The following is a 14,427-nucleotide window of genomic DNA, read 5'->3' as shown; positions in this document are numbered from 1 at the left end:
TTTGATTGCCCGTGTCATTTATACAGTGACAGGTCTTTTTTTTTTTTTTAACACTGATCACTGTATTGGTGTCACTGGTCCCCAAAAAGTGTCACTTAGTGTCAGATTTGTCCGTCGCAGTGCTGCTAAAAAAATGATTGCCGCCATTACTATTAAAAAAAAAAAAAAAAAAAAAAAAAAAAAGTACATAAATCTATCCTATAGTTTGCAGACGCTATAACAAGGGTTCGACCGATTTATCGCCACGCCCGATATTCACTGTTTTTTGAAGTATCACGCACAAATGTTAAAATTATTTGGTCTTTTTTTGTTTATAGCACAAAAAAATAAAAACCGCAGAGGTGATCAAATTCCACCAAAGAGAGCTCTAGTTGTGGGAAACATCAATTTTATTTGGTTACAGCATCGCACAACCGCGCAAGTGTCAGTTAAAATAACGCAGTGCCGTATCGCAAAAAATTGGCCTGGTCAGGAAGGGCGTAAAACCTTCCGGAGCAGAAGTGATTAAAGGGGTGACAGGGCTGGACGGGAAGTGGTTAAAAAGAAAATCCTATGACTTACTGTTACATCATGATGTTCAGCAGCACCACCTTCACCGGATCAAGCACTTGATTGACAGTGGCCCTTTCGCAGAGCCTCGCTACCATACTAGCAGCAGGCATGCAAAGTCAATTTCCAACACTAAGCTCTGCCCTCAATGCTCAAACAGCGCATCCCATTTATTTTTAATTTTTTTGTTTATAGTTGGGCTTTAAAACCTTTGCCTCCAGGAAAAGCAAAAATCTAAATTCAGTCTGTATATGCAGCATAGCATGCTTGTTATACTCAATGTGGAACTTAAGGGGTTAATCCTCTGCATTGTGTAAAAAGGCTGTTTTATCATGTATGCACAGATCCTTCCCCCCCCTGCACTGTCTAAAAAGTGTAGGACCCACTAATTCGGGGTACTTTGTCGCAGTAAGTGGACTTAGCATTATATGACCATATAGTGTGACCAAACCCCTGTATTTTTTGAATATGTTCAGGTGTTTTTAACTAGCCCCGCAGGAAATGTTATTCTTGTATGTGTGCGCTGTAAAATATATTTTGTACTGTTTGTAGGTCTTATAGCAGCACCATCTTGAATTTAAATGCATTGTATGGTGTGCCCCCCAAATATGTTCTTGTCTCCTGCACTGTCTATCTGGGGAAGGCCAGCTAGCACAGGCAGAGTAGCCGACCTGCACATTCTCAGTTGTGTCTTTTATGCTGGAGAGAACAGTTACTTGTTCTCAGAGAAAGCCAGGTCATATGATAGTGACATCACACATGTGGGCGTTTATACAGGCTGCAGTGGAAATCTCCTCCTATCTGAACTCTCAGCACTGGAGAAACTCTGCAGTTTTATCATGTAACCGTGGTATACAGATCATCCAAAAATGTATATAGTGACAGTATTTTATGGGACATTTAACAAGGGAGGATTTTTGTTTTGGAGTTCAGATAAAGAATAAGCAATGTTGACCTAATGAATGCAGCATCATTCTGAATAAACGATAAAAAAAAAAAACCCTGAGTCTGTAATGTCAGAGAATATGTGCTTGGGGGGTTAGTATGTCAGGCTCTCCCAAGACCTGTGGGTATCGCCACTGCCTCCATAAGCCCAGCTGAGTACAAGAGCTTGGCATCAGGCACTTTTTTTTACCATATCCCTGATGATCTAGATGCTGGGGTTGGGGGTTAATTATTTAAGTTGGTTAGGTGTTGGGGGTTAATTATTTACTTATTAAATAGTATTTAATTATTTTATATTTATTTATTTGTTTATTGGTAGTAGCAGTATTAAAACCCTAATGCTAACAAAAATAAATAACCATAACCCCAAACCCTAATCCTATCCTAACCTTAACTCTAACCCTTTACACTAAAAAATGATATAATAAAAAAAAGAAAAAAGCTGAAAAAAGTAGCAACAAATGATGCAACAGATGATAGTTTTCTCTATTTGCTAATAAATAGGGGTACATCGAATGGGCTTTTTGGTGCTGAAACCGAAAATGAAAAATACACTAGGCCGAAAACCGAAACAGTTTTTAGAAAATATAATTATATTTTTATATAAACAATTGAATTTATATTCGACTTTTTAATTAACATCATCAATTTAAATTAATATGAATTTATTGTTGGCCATTGTCACCTTTTGGTGCAAGAAAAGCTCTAGAAAATTCAGTCCGCAGTCTCCAACTATCTCTTGTATCATGTCCCCAGTCTCTAACCATCTGATACAGGAGATGGTCAGAGACTGCAGACGTGCTACAGGAGATGGTCAGAGACTGCAGACATAGTACAGGAGATGGTCAGAGACTGCAGACATGATACAAGAGATCAATGCAGCCTCACCAGTTCCCCTCAGATGCAGCCTGCCAGTGCTCGTCATATGCAGCTTGCAAGTGGTCTGGGTGCAGCCTCACCCGTGCCCAGATCAGAGCGGCGATCTCCGGGTGTCCTGGAGCTGTGAATTAAATTGCCCGGGCGGCTGCAGTAACAATGTCCCGCCTCATGTAATCATGTCACGCTGATTCAATGTCCAATGCCAATGGATCAGTGTGCCATCTGTCAGGAGGCGGGATATTGTTACTGCAGCCGCCCGGACAATTCAGCTCCGTGACTCAGATTGCTGCTCTGTGGGAGAGGAGGAGGGAGGACTGGGGCGAGCCAGGAAGACTCCCCCCGCAATGGGCAGCACCAGAGGGCAGGGGCCCATCCAGGACCCGCCCCCATTTTCGGCCCCATTATCGGCAAGATTTTCCTTTCGGCAATGTGCCGAAAAACACCATTTTTGGCCGATGTGTTTCGACGGCTGAAATTTCGGTGGATCCCTACTAATAAAGCCAAAGCTCAGAAATGCTGTATAAAATTGTGCATTAAATATGCCAAACTTGCACATATATAATAACGAGCAGAAAAACGCCGGCAAAACGCTCAAAGACACTACGCTCTGGTGTTAATGCAGCTTTAGTTGGAAAATTTGATTTCGGAATGTTTTTTTCTCTGCTGTTGCATCGGACCCTCTAAAATCTTACTGGCCTTTTCCTCTATTAAAAATAATGCTTTTAAAGCAGATCTTCACTACATCTAAGCACCAAAACCACAATTTAATTAATTTTTAATATTCAAAGCAAACTTCCCCATCCATGTCTCTATGCTTTACTTTGTTGAGAAATCACTTTGAAAAACACCCCTTTGGCGTTTCTGGCCGTGGCCATGGCCATCTTGAGTAAGGACAAATGATTCATGTAGCATTTACTTCCAGGAATCCATATGCCCTTAGTGCAAGCGTGCATGCAGGAGACTGTGCTTAGCTGGTAAACCCTTCCTCGTCTCCTCCCTTCCTGAAGACTCCTGGTATGTATGACATAATTTACCTAGGCAAGAAACCAGGAAGTAACTGAAAAAAAATTCAAAACAAGTAAATATGATATACTTTATTATCTATTTACTAATGCTATTGCTAGCAGCATGAGAATAAAAAATTATGTTGACTGGGAGAGTTTAGTTCCACTTCTTGCTCACTGAGACAGAGGTAGGCCCCATGTACACAGGACACTGAGTCAAAGTCTTCTGAACAAAATTTTTTGACACCTTGAAACCTGCGTTTAAAACACCCGTTTGCGTCTAGAAGCGTTTATTAAGATTACCTCATTTAAGACCCTCCCCAAGCTCAAAAAAAACATTGTAGTTAGCTATTTCAGCCATTTTGACCAGAGTGAGTAGCAGCAGCAATGAGAACAGTTGCCTACTTGTATTTGCCTCTATTTCTGTGATTGTTTTTTTTTTTGCAATGGATCCCATAATGAGCATATGTGAGGAAATGCTCCTGACATTGCTTTTGATGAGGCTAGAACGACGTAGAAAATTGCGTGAGAGGTCCATAGTCAGAGTTTGTCGCTATTGGACCCATCGTTTGATTGCGCAGTGAATGTCGGCAGGATATTTTGTAAACATGTACGTACAGCTGCGTACCTACCCCGACAAATTTTTAATTTCACACGCATGTCCATTGCCACATTTGACCTTCTACTTGAAAAAGTAGACACGCATGGACACCAATTTGGATACAGCAATACCAGTGGTGTATTGCATTGCATCAAGGGCTATATATAGTCTATGAATCATCGCAAGTAATTAAAACATTTTTAACTATTTTTTTAATGTTTTTTTTTCATTGTTTTCCATCATATTTTTGTCTTTTCAGGTCTAAAATATAGGGTACTTTTAAAAACGCTTATAAACGAAAACGCGTCTAAACGCAGGTGCTGCGTTTGGCGTCTAAAACGTGGAAATCTTCTGCGTCTGAACCCATTTTTTTGCTTCTAAAGAAACACTGTTAAACGCAACTGCAAAAAAAGGCAATAAACAAGACTGTGTACATGGTCACATAGGATAAGACGCCAAACACCAGGATGGTATCCTGCTGGATGTCATATGACGCCCAGTCAGGATAACAGAACCACTTCCCGGCAGTCAATCTGCTATAGGCCGGGTGGGAAGTGGTTAAAAGAGGCACATCTAAATATGTAATCCTGCAGTAAGATTTATGAACTGAGGCATGTATATACAGTATCTCACAAAAGTGAGTACACCCCTCACATTTTTGTAAATAATATAGTATATCTTCATGTGACAACACTGAAGAAATTACACTTTGCTACAATGTAAAGTAGTAAGTGTACAGCTTGTATAACAGTGTAAATTTTGCTGTCCCCTCAAAATAACTCAACACACAGCCATTAATGTCAAAACCGCTGGCAACAAAAGTGAGTACACCCCCTAAATGAAAATGTCCAAATTGGGCCCAAAGTGTCAATATTTTGTGGCCACCATTATTTTCCAGCACTGCCTTAACCCTCTTGGGCATGGAGTTCACCAGAGCTTCGCAGGTTGCCACTGGAGTCCTCTTCCACACCTCCATGACGACATCACAGCTGGTGGATGTTAGAGACCTTGCGCTCCCCCACCTTCCATTTGAGGATGCCCCCCAGATTCTCAATAGGGTTTAGTTTTGGAGACATGCTTGGCCAGTCCATCACCTTTACCCTCAGCTTTTTTAGCAAGGCAGTGGTCGTTTTTTAGGTGTGTTTGGGGTCATTATCATGATGGAATACTGCCCTGCGGCCCAGTCTCCAAAGGGAGGGGATCATGCTCTGCTTCAGTATGTCACAGTACATGTTGGCATTCATGGTTCCCTCAATGAACTATACCTCCCCAGTACTGGCAACACTCGTGCAGCCCCAGACCATGACACTCCCACCACCATGCTTGACTGTAGGCAAGAAACACTTGTCTTTGTACTCCTCACCTGGTTCTCGCCACACACGCTTGAAACCATCTGAACCAAATAAGTTTATCTTGGTCTCATCTAGGGTTGTCCCGATACCACTTTTTTAGGACCGAGTACAAGTACCGATACTTTTTTTCAAGTACTCGCCGATACCGATTACCGATACTTTTTTTTTAATGTCACGTGACAGTTTTTTTTTTGCTATTTTTTTTGGGGGGGGGGGGGGGGGTGAACGTTGTATGTGTGTGTGTTTTTTTTTTTTGTTTGTTTTTTTTTACAATTTTTATTTTTTACAATAATATTTTTTTATTCTTTATTGTTTTTTTTTTTTAATCAGCCCTTTTGGGGGGCTTTGGTGAGATATCAGGGGTCTTAACAGACCTCTGATATCTCCCCCTTGAGACAGAGAAAGAGAGAGAGGATAGAGATTCCCCAGTCCCCTTCTCTGCAGCCTCAGCTGCACTGAGAATGAATGGAGAGAAGACAGCGGCTTCTCTCCATTCATAAACTGACACATAGTAATCACAGGAGATTACAATGTTTCAGTTATGTGAATGGACAGAGTCAGCTGACTCTATCCATACACAAGGAAGAAGGGGGAGGACGGAGGAACTGAGGGGGAGAACGGAGGGGACAGATAAGGAGAGAGGAATGCAGGGGACAGATAAGGAGAGAGGAACAAAGGGTGAGTATGGAGGGGGACAGATAAGGAGAGAAGAATGCAGGGGACAGCGGAGAGGCACAGAGGAACGGAGGGGGCATGGAGGAGGATGCAGTGACATACAGCGGTGAGCGATCACTGCTGTATGTCACTAAAGCTGGTGAAAGCCGCTGGGGGAGAATCTTGTAACTCCCCCACGCGCCGATCACAGCTGACAGTCCAGGTATCGGCGGAAGCATCGGGAGCATTTGCCCGAGTACAAGTACTTGGGCAAATGCTCGGTATCGATACCGATACCGATACTAGTATCGGTATCGGGACAACCCTAGTCTCATCAGACCACAGGACATGGTTCCAGTAATCCATGTCCTTAGTCTGCTTGTCTTCAGCAAACTGTTTGAAGGCTTACTTGTGCATCATCTTTAGAAGAGGCTTCCTTCTGGGATGACAGCCATGGAGACCAATATGATGCAGTGTGCATTGTATGGTCTGAGCACTGACAGGCTGACCCCCCCCACCCCTTTAACCTCTGCAGCAATGCTGGCAGCACTCATACGTCTATTTCCCAAATACGACTTCTGGATATGACGCTGAGCACATACACTCATCTTCTTTGGTCGACCATGGTGAGGCCTGTTCTGAGTGGAACCTGTCTTGTTAAACCTCAGTATGGTCTTGGCCACTGCTGCAGCTCAGTTTCAGGGTCTTGGCAATCTTATTCTAGCCTAGGCCATCTTTTATGTAGAGCAACAATTCTTCTTTTTAGATCCTCAGAGTTCTTCGCCGTGAGGTGCCATGTTGAACTTCCAGTGACCAGTATGAGAGAGTGAGAGCGGAGAGCGATAACACCACATTTAACACATCTGCTCCCCATTCATTCCTGAGACCTTGTAACACTAATGAGTCGCATGACATCGGGGAGGGAAAATTGCTAAGTGGGCCCAATTTGGATAGAGGGAAGTGAGGGAACGTAAAGGAAAGTGAATGACGTCTGTGGATAATAAAAATAAAAAGCACCGGAGGATGGAAAAAATCAGTTTCAAGCTCCATAGAGCAGCTAAAAAAAGGCTCATAGTATGGAAGATCCAGTCAATGCAAAATGCCATATTTGATTGTAGAAACTAGAGGTCGACCGATATGGGTTTTTCTCTGGCCGATGCCGATATTTAGAAATCTCGGTGGCCGATGGCCGATATGTGATGCCGATTTTTTTGGGCCGATATATTAGGCCGATTTTTTTTTTTTTCCTTCATCTCATAAAATTTAACAGTTAGACCCCTGTCACACTGGGGTGTTTTTCAGGCGCTTTTGGGCTAAAAATAGCGCCTGTAAAGTGCCTGTAAAACGTCATCCCTGCAGTCTCAGTGTGATATCCCGAGTGCTGTCACACTGAGGCGATGCGCTGGCAGGATGTTAAAAAAAAGTCCTGCAAGCAGCATCTTTGGAGCGGTGTATACCACCACTCCTGCCCATTGAAATGAATGCGCACCGCTGCCAAAGCGCCTGCAAAGCGTTTCGGCAGCGGCGCTTCAGGGGCGCATTTAACCCCTTCCTCGGCTGCTAGCTGGGTTATAAGCTCCCCGCTAGCAGCCGAATAGCGCCGCTAAAATGACGGTAAAGCGCCGCTAAAACTAGCAGCGTTTTACCGTCAACGCATGCCCGCTGCAGTGTGAAAGCAACCTAAAGTGATACAGAAAATTTTTTACATTTAAACATTTATTAAACAAAACAAACCTCCAATCAGTTCACTTATATGTAGAATTTAGATAAAGAAAAATATTAAAAAAAACTATATCTTAAAAATAAATACACAAAAACAGGTAATCAAAACTTTTGGACGAAAAAAAAATGGGCTAACTTTACTGCTTAGTTTTTTTTGTAAATTTATTAGTGTATTTTTTTTTTTTTTTTTAAATTGCGTTTGAAAGACCGCTGCGCAAATACCGTGTGACATAAAATATTGCAACAACCGCTATTTTATTCCCTAGGGTCTCTGCTAAAAAAAAAATATATAATGTTTGGGGGTTCTAAGTGATTTTCCAGCAGAAAATACAGGATTTTTACTTGTAAGCAACGAGTGTCAGAAAAGATTTAGTCTTTAAAGTGGTGTTCCTGCCGAAATGATAATTTTTGAATAAAAATACCCCTATAATACACAAGCTTAATGTATTCTAGTAACGTTAGTCTGTAAACTAAGGTCTGTTTTGTTAGTTTATAGCAGTAGTTTGTTATTTTATAAACTTACAGCAGGCCGTGGCCATCTTAAGTGTGGGCATCTGAAGCCAGACTGTATCTCTTCCTGGATCTCATCCTTGCAGATCTCGCACATGCTCAGTGCAGCATAAGCAGTGTAACAGGTTTCAGGTCAGGTTTCTATAGCAACGGCAGTGTCAGAGGAAGTTGCTGCCCCTTTCCAGAAGGCATTGCAAACAGGAAATGATGCGATGGGCCGCGGCCAGGGAGGAGGAAGTGAAAAATGAATACAGCAGATATACAGTAGGTGCTGAGAAAAAAAAATATCCAATTCGTTTACAGTGCACAGTTTAGTGAGGGATGCTGAAGAGTTGTACAAGTGGGTGGAACTCCACTTTAAATGGTTAAACTGAGAGCTTCTACACAAGGAGTTCAGCTCATTCAGAAGTGTAAACATTGTATCAATTCAGGTTCTTTATCAGATTTGGCAGGCTGCCCAGAGAGGGGGAGAAGTCGCTTCAGAGAAGAATACAGGCAACTTGTATTGACTTCAGAAGTCATTTGCAAGTCCACTGAGTTATATCGGCCTTTTTTATCAGCACAATCGGCCGATGCCGATTAAGAAAAAAACGTCAAATATCGGCCGGCCGATATATCGGTCGACCTCTAGTAGAAACTGGAGAATTGTAAGATTGTACACAAAGTGTCAGCGGTGCTCCAGAAGAGCAGGGACAAAGAGAAAAAGGGGATAGAAAGATTCAAGAGCTCCTTCGAAGAGTGGTGTTCAGTTGTACTGTATGTAACTGGGATGTATAACAAATGTGTAGTAAGTGTATACTCGCATTCATAAGGTTGCTTGATATCCATCTTGGGGTCAAGCAATCTGTTTTAGCACATGTAAAAAATATGACTGCCACCATGCAGAGTGAGTGTGGGCAGTCACACTTTAAGCTCATAGGGGTTTTGAGAATACTGCATTCTGCTAGGCTGCAATCAGATGTGGTAAACAATGGTAAAAGGACTGAGGCCCAAAATGGAACCAGTGTGTGGCCGGCAGAGGCGCCCATTAAATAAAAAGTGCTTCCAAGTGTATTCAGGAAGGTCAGTATTTATTGATCATAAAACAGGTTAAAATACATCCATCAATGCATTTCATGGCTCTGTACTGCCTACTTTGTCAGCAAAAGGTGGGATCTGCGTGCATTCTTTCAGCCCAGAGTATACCGTATAAAGATTGGTTTTACATTTCAATCATAGGTGTTCAAAAACGGGTACATTTTCAGTGACATTTATCCTGGGTATAAGGATAATTTGGCAGTTATGGTAAGCCCTTCCACACCGCACCCCTGCAGCAAAACGGTTATAAGCACACAATGAATTTACAATTTTGAAAAGAAATATAACAATTACATACACATTGTGTAAGCGGTGGAATTTTTTGTTTTTGTTTGCAGAGATCTTCGAAAAGAGGTGCACTTTCAGCTTTGTTGACTTGTACCTGTTGCAGATGACACTATTGAGGGATCTTCAAGACTTGTGTTTGTCTTGCACTAATTTTTATGTAAATGATGGAGAATCTTAAAGAAGAATCAATACTGGAGCCAGAAGCTACCACCGAGTGCAATCTTTTACAAAGTAAGTTTTTGTTGTTTTATAGCAAGGCTGAAATGAGGTGTTCGTTATACCCCATACAACTTAAAATGTATCCCCATTTTGGAATGCTCCATGTTACTTGACAGAAAGGAATGATGGTTAAAGGTAAAGCCACAACAGGATTGGTTTGGAGAACACAGGGTTTAAGTATGTGTAGGTTCTTTCTGAGTCCAGTCAAACCCATCCCTATAATACTTTGAGAAGGAAGTGATGTTGGCTCTTCAGACTTCCATCTACCCTACAGAATCCCATATCCTAAGGTACTCTGCCTCTGTCTCAACAAAAATAAACCCCATTTGTCTTCAAGACAAAATTATTATAAGCAAACGCCACAATATCACTGTTGTTAAGTAGGACTTTAACCTTTTCAAAAAGTTTAAAATTAGGTATGGGCTCACTTTAAAGTGGAAAAAACAAATTTTTAGGTTTGGAGTTGGGAAGGGTAGAAATCTTTGTCAGGCTTGTATCGTCTTCTATGTACGTCTGGTGGGAAATAAACAAACAAATCAACAGCGCAAGACTTTAGATTGGGGTAAGTTTATAATCCCTGTCAGCTTTTACTGCTATTTGTGTCACAGTTGGAGATTTTGATGTGTGTCATGTCCAGGGCTACAATGTTGTGACCAGGACAAGTGAGGAAAATCTCTCTTATAGGGAAACCTGAAATTATAAAAGCTTCAGTGTTTTTATCCCTTCTGCTGTCGATTTCAAAACTTAGAATATAAATAAAAGCACAATTTTTTTTTTTTTTGTTTAGATTTGGACAGAGTGCAGAGGGCTTAGAACCCGTGTTAGGTTGTAAATTGCTGTCTGTGCCCTTGTTAACCAGATTCACTCTCTCTATTATTCCTGTTTTAGAGTTTTCAGTGAAAGTTAAAGAGAACCCCAAATTTCAGGTTGTCCCCAGAAAAGTAATGGAAATCTAATGGGGACACACTAGTTGTGATGACTAGAGCAAAAGTTAAGCTCAAACATCGCCCATTCGTCGAACACCCGAATTTGCAGGGAGTTCGGCTGGTGTTTGCTCCACTGAACACGCTGCTCCATGCTTTGGGCAAATCAGGGCTCAACTTTGCCCAATCAGGACGCAGTGAATAGCTGGTTAATGAGCGTGCTGGGAAGCTGACCGTGGCGTCCTTGACAACCGAAAAGTCATTGTTTTGCCTGCGTCTATCTAGCAAGGTTACTTTGCAGTATAAGCAAGGAGGCAGAACCTCTGCAGTGTGTAAATGTGCTTTTACTGAACAAAAATGCTGTACATACAAAACTATTACAATATTAGGTATATAGTATTAGCAGGTTATTGATTCATGTGCTTGGAAGCTTGTTGAATGCAGAGAATACTTTACTTTCATGGAGGATTAGCAATGCATGTCTTGCTGCATTAGGAAACATGACACAGGAAAAGGGAGTATACAAGTACATGTACTTAACATAGACAGAACATTCTGTTATTTACCATAGAAGAACACACTATAACACTGCAGCACCACCTGCTGGATAGATGGATATAATGCATACAGTACATATTGTCGGTTTATTAGCAACCATGCTGTTCTTTCCAACACCCCTTCTCAACAGCATGTGCTTTGTCAAATTACATTCCCTCAGTAGGTGATACTTGATGTTGATGTGTTTGGTCCTAGGATTGACCCTTTCTGATTGCGTAAGCTTTATACAACCCTGGTTGTCTTCAAAAATGGGAATTGGTTTTGACGTGTCTATCCCAATGTCTACAAAAGGTTGGAGAATCCATTTTGCACTGCGATTTATATGTGTCAGGGCTGGGCTCAGCCTTCCTTTCTCACACCGTGCACTATTATGCACGGTGTGAGGGTGTCAGCTAAGTTACATCCTGGGGAAAGATGAAACAAATAAACAGTTCAACAGATAACAAGATAATTGACATAAAAAACATTTTTGGATAAGTTTGAACAGGTCCGATAACCTATGGGCTCAGCATGAGAAACCCCCCTGGGAGGGAGCCCCAGGCCGAAGCCCAGCGTCCCCGAAGGGATATACACCTAAATTGGTTAGGCCTTTGTGGGAAATGTGAACCAGCACAAAGGACACAGGAACTCGCGCTCCGCTCGCATAGATTACAAAAGTTCAACAGAGCAGGGGTAACAAGTGTTCGCTACTGTAGTCCTGCCACTGAAAACGGGGCAATATGAGAACAAAAACAAAGGCACCAGGTGGGTATAAAGTGAATTGCCAGGTCCCTCATAGTTTACACTAGGTGCAAGCAAACCATAACTCAGGTCCCGAGGATTTAGCCAAGGCTGGTGCCATTAGGTTAGAGCTGGGTCTGAAGGTGCATGAATCAAGGAGAAATAATAGGAGCTTATCAATCTCTCGCAGAAGAACAACCATAGGAAGGTCTCTTCTGGCCCGCGACCGGCCTTTAGATCTTGCAGGGAGCCAAGGTTGTGGAAGAGAAGGTATTGGGATGTCTCGAGTACAGCGCCAATCTGGAAGATCAGCCAGCTCCAGTCCCAACGAGGAAAGGAAACATTGGGGGGGGGGTCATCTTTGGTGACTTGCAAGCTGAAGGGGAACCCCCCCATTTGTAGGTCACGCCCGCGATCTGAAGGGCAGCCAGTAAAGGGCGGAGAGCCCTACGTTGCATCAGAGTGCTTTGTGACAAATCTTAATAGAAGAACAGACGAGCCCCGTCAAAATGTGGCTGCTTAAGCATCTGCTGCATAATACGGTCTGTCAATGTGCATTTATGAAGCTTGCAAATGTTATCTCTTGGACTGTCTGGGTCCTCCAAGGATGACCAAAGTGCTCTGTCAATTTCAATTGGGGCAGAGGCAAGCAGTTCCAGGATTTCACAGAAGATGCTACATAAAATGGGGATAATATCCCTTATGTATTATAATTTAACTAGGGCTGGGGTGTTTTTTTTTTTTTTTAATTTATTTATTTATTTTTTATTCTGATCATGTGACCAGCAGCAGAGGACTAGAAGCTCCTCCTGCTTATGTTTCCCTGCAAATAGGCTAAGAAAGAGCTGAGTCATGTGACAGCTGTATATCGATTAGGAAAAAGGTACTTGGATGTGTGTGGTTTGTTTGTTTAATTAAAAAAAAAAAATTACAGTGCCATCAGCTATATACAGAAATAGAAGAGACAATGTAAATTAACTACTTCAATACAGGGCACTTATACCCCCTGATAAAGCCAATTTTCAGCTTTCAGTTCTGTTACTGTTTAAATGACCATGCGCAGTCATGCTACACTGTACCCAAACAGAATTTTTATCATTTTATTCCCACAAATAGAGCTTTCTTTTGGTGATATTTGATCACCTCTGCGTTTTTTTTTTTTTTTTTTTTTTTTTTTTGCTAAACAAAAAAAAAGACCTAAAATTTTGAAAAGTTTTTTCTTTTTGTTTGTTATAAAATTTTGTAAATAAGTTTTCTGCACTGATAGGTGGCACTGATATGCAGCACTGATGGGCTCTCATGGGTGGCACTGGTTGGCACTGATAGGCGACACTGGGCATTGAAAGGCTGCACTGATGGGTACTTATGGGTGGCACTGATAGGCGGCACTACTGGGTACTGATATGCAGCACTAATAGATGGCATTGATGGGCATCACTGATGACACTGGCAGGCATTGGGGATGGGCACTGATTGGCATTTCCCTGTGGTCTAGGGTGGCATACCTGGTGGTCCAGTGTGGTGCAAATCCCTGGTGGTCCTGGCGGCATTCTGGTGGTCCTGGGTGGGCATCCGAGGGGGGGCTGCGCTGATAAACAATGAGCACAGACCCCCCCCTGTCAGGAGAACAGCGCCTGACAGACGCGAGTGAGGAAAAGCCGATCAACAGCTCTTCCTGTTTACATCGTGATCAGCTGTGATTGGACAGGGCTGATCACGTGGTAAAGAGCCTCCGTCAGAGGCTCTTTACCGAGATCGGTGTAGCGGTGTGTCAGACTGACACACCACTAATTGCCACGATGCGAGCCCCCACGGGCGCGTGAGAGCAGTCGTTCTGTAGGGCCGTCATATGACGTCCACCCAGAATGAGACCCGCGCCGCCCAGCCGTCATTTGACGGCTGGGCGGGCGGCAAGCGGTTAAACAGTGTGTGTTTAGTATCGCTTCACCTTTTTCAGAAATTTGAGCTACAGTAGCTCTTCTACTGGATGGAACTACATGTGCCAGCCTTCTCTCCCCACGTAAATAAGTAAAACTTGGCCTCCCATGACCCTGTCACTGGTTCCCTGGTTTTCCTTTCTGAGAATACTTTTGGTCAGTCCTGACCACTGCAAACCGGGAACATCCCACAAGAGCTGCAGTTTTGGAGTTGCTCTGACCCAGTCGTCTAGCCATTACAGTTTGGCTCTTGTCAAAACGTCTCAAATCTGAAGCTTGCCCAATTCTTTCTGCTTTCAACACATCAAGTTCAGGGGCAACATGTTCACTTACTGCCTAATATATCCTACATGGTTTGAGGTGCTGTTGTCAGGAGATAATCAATGTTGTTTACTTTACCTGTCAGTGGTCATATGGCTGATCGATGTATGTTGTCAGCTGTTTTAGTTTCTATGTATACAGGAGCTTGAGATTTGGCCACTTGACCAC

General features: G+C 42.5%; 1 protein-coding gene across 3 annotated transcripts in view; it reads left to right on the top strand.

Moving 5' to 3' along the window:
- The window catches only part of TRMT1L (tRNA methyltransferase 1L), a 322,764-nt gene that overhangs the window by 31,347 nt on the left and 276,990 nt on the right, over positions 1-14,427 (top strand). For 2 of the 3 annotated variants that reach the window (XM_073608380.1, XM_073608378.1), the window contains exon 2: positions 9,632-9,812. The exons of the other annotated variant lie outside the window; for it this stretch is intronic. In XM_073608380.1, the coding sequence (XP_073464481.1) occupies positions 9,743-9,812 (70 nt within the window). In that variant the 5' untranslated portion in view covers positions 9,632-9,742. The remainder of the gene's footprint in view (positions 1-9,631; positions 9,813-14,427) is intronic. 3 annotated transcript variants of the gene reach the window in all.

The sequence above is a fragment of the Aquarana catesbeiana genome, linkage group LG12 (genome assembly GCF_042186555.1).
Source record: "Aquarana catesbeiana isolate 2022-GZ linkage group LG12, ASM4218655v1, whole genome shotgun sequence".
Classification (NCBI taxonomy): Eukaryota; Metazoa; Chordata; class Amphibia; order Anura; family Ranidae; genus Aquarana; species Aquarana catesbeiana.
The sequence above is the reverse complement of the archived record's forward strand: the minus strand, read 5'-3'. Positions and strand labels throughout refer to the sequence as shown.